General features: G+C 48.2%; 1 protein-coding gene across 2 annotated transcripts; it reads right to left on the minus strand.

Moving 5' to 3' along the window:
• Positions 1 to 186: 186 nt before the first annotated feature.
• IST1 (IST1 factor associated with ESCRT-III) lies at positions 187 to 7,671 on the minus strand. 2 transcript variants are annotated; one of them, XM_010718133.3, is made up of 10 exons: positions 7,374 to 7,671; positions 6,922 to 7,019; positions 6,082 to 6,262; positions 5,721 to 5,808; positions 5,309 to 5,392; positions 4,803 to 4,913; positions 4,275 to 4,472; positions 3,731 to 3,823; positions 2,551 to 2,599; positions 187 to 1,474 (listed from the first exon to the last, which is right to left on the minus strand). In XM_010718133.3, exons 2-10 carry the CDS (start codon positions 7,007 to 7,009, stop codon positions 1,275 to 1,277), a joined length of 1,092 nt encoding a protein of 363 aa, XP_010716435.1. In that variant the 5' UTR covers positions 7,010 to 7,019; positions 7,374 to 7,671; the 3' UTR covers positions 187 to 1,274. The 2 variants fall into 2 exon arrangements, with proteins under 2 accessions (XP_010716435.1, XP_019475378.1); XM_019619833.2 differs by lacking the exons at positions 5,309 to 5,392; positions 5,721 to 5,808; positions 6,082 to 6,262 and having other exon boundaries at positions 7,374 to 7,668.
• Positions 7,672 to 7,756: the final 85 nt, after the last annotated feature.

Raw genomic sequence — 7,756 nt, forward strand, 5'->3', positions numbered from 1 at the left:
CGGCCCGCGCGGCTCAGCAGCGTTGAGAGGGGCGGGTTAAAGGAGAACGGGAAGGCACAAACCCGACGGCGGATCTTCGTCCGCGGGACGTAACGCGCCGGTACCAGCCCTTCTCTCTCACGCACGCATCACCTCCGCCGCCTCCCCCCCGCACACGCCCAGAAGAGCCGCACCGCAACAACCAAAGGCAGCCCGGAGCCCGCAGCTACAGCTGCGCACAGCCCATCTTTATTAGGAACTAATCTTAAGATACAAATCAACCAAAAAAACTTCAAAGAAAAGTAGTGTGTTATGTACAGATACGTTGTGCAGAAGAGAGCACACCATGTTCGGCAGCACCCACCCCTGAAGGCACTGCCTGACAGAAACCAACCACCACTGCACCAACAGCTCTGCCAGCATCCCGCCAGAGGTTTCCTATCACCCTGCTCTGCCCATCCAGATTCCCAAAGACCAGCTCTCCACAGCTCTAGGAGACCCTGGAACAATGGAGCAGACGCAGCCCACACTGCAGTGCCCCCCGCAGGCTCATCCTCCATTCTCTCCACGCGCGCTTCCAGCAGGTTGTGTGAACGCACTGCTGGAGCGGCAAACCGTACAGCGCTGCTCCTGTGTGAAAGGGGAGCAGCCCCCCCGCAGATAACACAGCAACAGCTGCAGGGGTTCCCTGAGCATTCACCCAGTCTGAAGGAGGGGTTTCCAACGCAAACTGCAACCAGGTCCAGCTGGAGCCAGATGGATGGCACTAGGGTACCACAAAACCTAAAGGGCAATACCGTGTCCACTCACAACAGTAATTCCTGCCTCTGCCCCAACTAGCTAAAAATCTTACCATGGAGAGAAATAAATATATATCACCCTGACCATACATACCATAAAGCAGAGCAGGGCAGCTGGTAGATAACACTCCCTTTAAAACCAGAAATATGAGGAGAAAGCCCTTTCAACCTTCATCACCCTTCTCTGTGAAAGAGAGCACAGAGCTGCCACAGAAACAGCCAGAAATGTCAATCAAGCAAGGCCTTTCTCTATAGCTACCTAGATTGGTTGAGCTGTTCCCTGCTTTCATCTCTTAAGAGTCTCCACAGTTCAACTCCTGGAGCAACAAGGACTGGGAAAGCGTCAGCATTTGGTTTAAGTACAGCAGGAAGAGAGCTCAAAAAGAAGTGTTCATTTGAGGTTAATATAGGAAACCAATTGAAGGGAGAGTGTTTCAGAGAGAAGCGGCAGTCACAGCTCCCGCCCTTTTCATTGGAGTTATAGCCCAATGAGTCTTATGTTTTCTTCTTTAGCTCCTCAAATCTGCGAGAAAGATCATCAAAGTCAATGTCTTCAGACGCAGAAGAATTGGCACCAGCAGATGCTGTTGGCAGTGTATCCGGCACAGAAGGTAATTCAGGCAACACAAAATTATCAATGGTATTAGGAGGTCCAACTCTTGGTTTTGGAGAAGCTTCAGGCTTGGGTCCAGGCCCTATTTAGAATAACAAAAAAACAATTTCACCCCACTCACCACCACATTAATCAGGCCAAAAGATAGAGGCACACAGAACATTGCTCTACCAAAAAGGCAGTACCAACGACCAGCATTAACACAGCTCCATCTCTGTTTAAGACTCAGAGGGTAAAAGGTTTACATGGCTGCAAGGAGCTGCAGCCATGGGCCGGTCACCCCATTGTACAACATACTACAGACTTCCCCTTTGCTGCCCCAAGTGAGCTGTGGGGCAGTGCAGCTGCAGCTCCTGCACACCTGTATCAGCTGGACTGCACATCCCAATTTTCTCCTTTCCAGCACCTCCTAAAGAGACACATAGGTACCAAGATATCTTATGCTCCCATCACCCAGATGTTAAACAGAGGTGTAGCAATTCCAGTGCAACCATAAGCATATCTCCATCACACACCATCACCACTTCCCAAAGGACTGTCAAGAATCCTTGCTGGAGATGCAAGTGGCAACTTACTTCAAAACCCGCTCTGACCTGATCAAATGCTAGAGATAACAGATGCTTTCAAAACTTACAGAGAAGTGCACTCTGCAAGACTGGAGAGATTAACTGTGATCCAATCACAGTGCCTGAAGCACATCACAAACGTTCAGGTAGATGGACAGAGAGAGAACAACTCTCTCACTAGCTATGCTCAGCTGCATTAATATGAACTTATCTACCTCTCAGTGCCTGCTTTCTTCTTTCTGCTCCTGAAGAATATATTGCTTATGTTGTATAAAAATGAATTATTTAAATCCGTTGCTTTCCCATTTTCTTCTGCAAACTTCTGGATTTGGTCTGACAAGCTAGCTTAAGCTAGCAATCTAGTTTAACTTCAAAGTCAAACTCTAATTCTCAAGTTTCTCAGATCCTCCCTGTGTGAGAAAATACTTTTCATTTCTATCAGCACCCTCTACAAACTCAAATCCTGCTCTCAAGATACGTCAAGTTGTACACATTGTTCCGGGTAGGGAAAGCCTACTCACAAGGACACTAAGATCCCAAGCTAACCACAGCTCCAAACCATGTCCAGTTTCCCACACCTTGACATACTCACCTGCCACTGATGCAGAAACAGCATCCTTGTCAGCATTAGGTTCATCAATCTGAAAAAGGCTCTCTGTTACTATAGCTCTCCCATCCAGCAGGCACAGAATCCCAGAGCCATGCAGGCAAAGTTCATAGGCAACAGCAGCCACAGTCATGCACAACGATGCATACGATATCCCCCCCAAGGAAAAAAAAACCCAACCAACCAAAAAAAAAAAAAAAACCAAGAAAAACCCACAAACAAACCCTAATTTCCAGTACACTCAGGAGAATCTGACTCTCCTTCCAAGGAGGCAGTGCTTTCATTTCCCTCCCTCCTTGTCAATCAAAGCAGCTTCACTGGCAATATTTTGGATCCAGATGAATAGAGTACATCCACTCACAGATTTAAAAATATTTCTCAAGGACAAAAGCGAGAAAAGACTGCTCTCTTCCTCCACAAAAATACAGCTACTGCTTACCTTCACAAGCAATAGATAAGCCCTTGTGACCAGCAGTGAAGAAATAAAGGCATCTTGAGTCTTGGATTAGTGGGGACAAAGGCCCAAAGCACGGTCAGTTTTGCTGGGAGAACTCTCCCTCCCTAGTGGGCTGCAGTCAGTGCCACCTATCTCTACCTAGCTAACAGCTGCTGTGCCTGCACCTCCTGGACTCAAAGGCTTCTGTACAGCTAGTGCACACAGATACTGAGCTATGCTCGTTACTATTCAAGGTTTGCAGAAACAAGCGCATCACCAACAGCAAAATGAGAGGCACAACCACAAACTGCAGGAAACAAAAACACAGAAAATAAACAACACTCCAGAATCTCCATTCTTATCCCCAAGGACTGAGAAAAGTCTGCAGCCCTACCTAAAAAGGTTGAAGGTGGTAATCCCATCATGTTACAAAAAAATGGGATTTGTGGACTTTGCTTGTCAAAGGCTTATCATTTCAATAATGCGGATTAAAAAAAAAAAATCTTGGCTTTCACAAGTTTTGGTTGCAGAGGAAAAAACTTCTCACAAGTTTCTCTCATCGCATGTACTCAGCTATTTAGCCAAAATCAATACCAAGCACCACTCCAAAAAGCTCCAAAAAGGCCAAACAGTATGCTTAATGAACACTTGTATTTTCTGTAGCTACCACTGTCCTCTTCTCGAGTTTCCCTCTGCTGCCTACGGCGGTGATTCATCTCAGGCACTTACAGATTCATATGTTGGTGGGTTTGCTGGAATTGGTGGTGGATGAATGTTAGTAAAAGGCTGGTAGGTTCCCACTGGCAAGCCGTTGAAGTTCTCCTGTACACAGAGAAATTAAGTAGTCAAATACCAGCCAATTCATCTGGGAGAGGTTCCACAGGACACAATACATCTACAGCTGCTAGGAGTCAGAGACAGTAGAAGTCTAATATACATGCAGACAAGTATCCAACTTGGTATGGTTTATGCTCGCTAGGAGAAGATTCTCAGGTATTAGTCAGACAGTCACTTGCAACCAGCTAACAGGACTATTAATTATTCTAAAGAACCAGCAAAACTAACACCTCATGTCTCACAGCATTATAAGTGACAGGCCAAAAGCTTAACATTCGGCTGCCAAGAACTTCTATCCCATTTAGTCTCACAATAACAAGATGCCCTTCTGTCATGTGAAGCTACCAGGCACAGACACTTTCCAATCAGCAGGCGTGGGGCATCGCAGTCAAAGCTCTCCAAAGAAAAAGGGCCTGCTCAAAACATAGGCGCTTACCAGTCCCTTTGGAGGTGGATAGGAGAAAGGAGGATTTGTTGGCATGGGCATAGGCATTGGCATAGGCACTAAACCATCAAGACCAACCAGTGGTGCTGTAAATCCACCACCTCCTCCCCCTCCATGGCCACCTTTCTTCACATCATCTGTGAATCCCACATCAATCAGATCTGCCTCAACACCTGCAGGAGCTTCAGCCTGGGAAGGAAAGAAGAAACTTTTCAGATCACAACCTTCTGAACAGCATTAGCTGCAACATTTGTCACTGAAAAAGATGGGACAGGAACAGAAGGACAGAACAGATAACCTTATTATAATGAGAGTCAGAAAGGAGACCAGACAATAATAGCTGTAGGACTTTGGGAAGTAGAAGGGATCCTGCTATGCTAAGGCTGTCTAGAAGACATCCAAGTGAAACTACCATAAACTCTGGTGCTACACCATGATCTTGTGCTCCACAGCACTAACAGAAAATTTTAGTCACTGTAACACAGAAGGGGACCATAGACTTGCATGTATCTCACTCACCATCACCACTGAGTCAGGTTCATAGGGAACATTGTAGTTCTTGGCAATTTCAATGAGATATCTCTCTACCAGAATCTTGGGAGGTGCCTCCACACTCAGCTTGTGCATCAGCTGAAACACAAGGGTGCAGAGACGCTCATCAGGAATAGTGCAGAATTGCAAGGCTCAGTCACAGCCAGGGTCACCTGCTATGGGGAGCACAGCACAGCCTTCAGGAGCCTTTTCCACCCAGCACAGCACTGCAACAGTAGAGGCTTTTGGCAGCAACAAGGCAGGGCTCTAAGCGCTCTGCTCCTCTACATCCACAGGCAAGACAGCCTGGCCCCACCTGACAGGGACATCAACACCATACTTCTGTGCTTAAAGGCAAGCCAGTCCCCCCAGAACTGTCCCACTCAACTCCACAGTCAGCCACAGACATCAGCCACCAGCCACATGAACAAGGGGCAAAAATCCACAGCAGATTATCTGTTCTTCCAGCTTCAGCCATTCTACCAATTTATTACCCTGTCATTAACTGTTCCAATCTGGTTTGTGCGGCACAGCTTCCCATACTCCTTGCTGTATTTGGCGCACAGCTGGTCAGCAACCTGCAGCAGGAGAGAAACTCTGGGATCATATACATCCTTGCTTCCCCCCCCCACCACACATCCCGCATCATCTGCTGTCCCCACAGCCCTCTCCACCTCTGTTTGCCCCTAATTTCTGCTACCAAGTGCACCCAGCTGAGCAGCCTTAACCACTCCGAGGCTTCAGGATTCCTTGTAGAAGTGAAGCCTGGTATGAGGTCTCCATCTGCAGAGCCCCTAAAAATATCCCTTGTCTCAATGACAGAGTCCAATGCTAAATCTCCCAATGGTTCCTGGCAGTGCCAGCCCCATCCTCCATGCATAACACCCCTCAAACAACCCTACTCACAATCTTCAACTCAGCCACTTCTGACTGGAGCCGTGGTGCAGCCCAAATCAGTGTAGACACTGCTTCTGCCAGGCCAGAGTCCAGCTCCCTAAGGATAATAGAAGGAAATCCTATCTCCACACCACGTACTTCATTTTTGCAGCCCTCCACCTGCTTAGTGCCCAAATGTCCCCAGTCCTTCATGTTGGGCTTCTGATTCTTCCCTGCCAGGGAAGAAGAGGTCTCTGGAGGTCCTAGGACACCAAAATAAAAACAGGTGTCCTTCTGGCTTGTATTCCCAGCCTGATCTCAGCAGTACCCCCCCCTCAACCCAGGGGGCCTGGTCCCTCTCCCACACAACACCCCTAAGGGCAGCGCTTACTTCATGGACTGAATCAAGCCAAAGCGGGCTAGCAGTAGATCGCAGTACAGCTCCAAGATCTCCATGGCCTCCACAAGGTAATCTTCACGGATGATGTGCTCCACACGAATCCTAGCACGCTCATCTTTTCCAGCTGCCAGATAATCTGCAATCTCCTTCCTTGCCTTCTGGGCCAATTCAGCTGCAGCACATATCCCCAAGGCCAGTCACTGTGCTGGCAAGAGCTACTGCCCCTACCACACATATGCCCATCACCAACTTCTCTCTCCCCATCAAGCTCAGCCACAGCTTAGTGGAGCCCTTGTGTCTTGGTCCTATCATGGAAATTCATAGGAGAAAGGAGAGCGGGTTTTTAGCTGCTAGAAACTCTCCCACACCTTCAATTTCCTTGTAGAGTAACCAGAACCACGGGGTAAATCTTAACCATGTCTGATCAGGGCAGAACAGCCAAGTGAGGTGAGTCACCCACAGCAAACAGGAATTTCCTCACTACGTAGGCACAGAAGGCCCAGGAAACAACCTTCTGGGCAAACTTGGATGTCCTTCACATATGGCACACAGCTGTGACACCACTCAACTTGTCAATCATACTCTGACACCTGCCAGAAAGCTATATGGAGACCACACTAGGGCCAGCCTACTCCTCTGGGGTCGACACACCCAGGTGTAGTGCAAGGCTTGGATCCAGCAACAAAAAGCAAAGGCTATTTCATACTAGGCCAGCAAAAAAAACTTCCCTGACTCCAGAAGGGAAAAAAAAAAAAAAAAAGAAAATATTCTCCTAAAGTTTCCTGGGCCCCAAAAATATTCAGGGCCACACCTAACCCCTCAAATACTCACTCTTTTTTTTTTCCAGCAGTTTGAGGCGATTGATGACAAGGCGTAGGTTGACACGCAGGCGCTCAGCCTTGAATCCAGAGCCCAACATGATGAAGTTCCTGTGGGAAGAGAGGGGAACAGCATTGGCACCAGTAACCAGTAAGACACTGGTCCCTGTTTTACTCAGAAAAAAAAAGTTGAATTACAGTACTTCACTATGACAAGAAACATTTGTAAGAAAAAAAAAGTCTTCCCCAGCGCTAACACTAAAAGATCTGGCTTGCACCAATGGAGCAGGAACAGACTTTTGGATCATGGTAATACTAAGCACACAGACAGTAGTTGCATAAATTTACTGCTATTTAGAGTACGTGCAGATCATTGAGCCGATCTGTCCGAACATCAGCACAATTATCAACAACGCACAGTGCTAACTAAAGTCAAATAAACAAAAAAATTTGCAACATATTCACCTGACATCATGAAAAGTTCTGCCCTTCCATAACCCGAATATACTCCCACAACGCGTAAATAATTTCACAGAGCTGCAAGAAAGCCTCGGCACGAGCCGCACGCTGCCCTACCAGTCCTCGCTCCCGAGAACGCCATTCCCACCACCGCCTGCCCCGTCTAAGCAAACACCTCGCCCCACCGACATGAGCCTTCCCCGGGCAGGGCTGAGCACCGCCGGGGCGGCCCCGTGAGAGGTGCTCCGCCCGAGGGAACAGCGAACAGCGCAGGAGGCCCTGCTCGGCTCCCCGCGGCTGTGAAGCGGTGGGAACAGGCTATGCTCGGCTAGGCTAGGCTCGGCTCGGCTCACCAACAATCCCCTCCACCACCCCCAACCCCACTCACC

Source organism: Meleagris gallopavo, chromosome 13 (assembly GCF_000146605.3).
Source record: "Meleagris gallopavo isolate NT-WF06-2002-E0010 breed Aviagen turkey brand Nicholas breeding stock chromosome 13, Turkey_5.1, whole genome shotgun sequence".
In the NCBI taxonomy this organism is placed as follows: domain Eukaryota; kingdom Metazoa; phylum Chordata; class Aves; order Galliformes; family Phasianidae; genus Meleagris; species Meleagris gallopavo.

Excerpts from the sequence above, each read along its gene's own strand:
- IST1 (XM_010718133.3), bottom strand. The coding sequence starts at position 7,009 with ATGTTGGGCTCTGGATTCAAGGCTGAGCGCCTGCGTGTCAACCTACGC. Across the intron at positions 4,914-5,308 it reads TTGGAACAGTTAATGACAGG|CTGATGCACAAGCTGAGTGT; the intron begins GTAATAAATTGG and ends CTTGTGTTTCAG. Across the intron at positions 1,475-2,550 it reads TGTTTCTGCATCAGTGGCAG|GGCCTGGACCCAAGCCTGAA; the intron begins GTGAGTATGTCA and ends TATTCTAAATAG.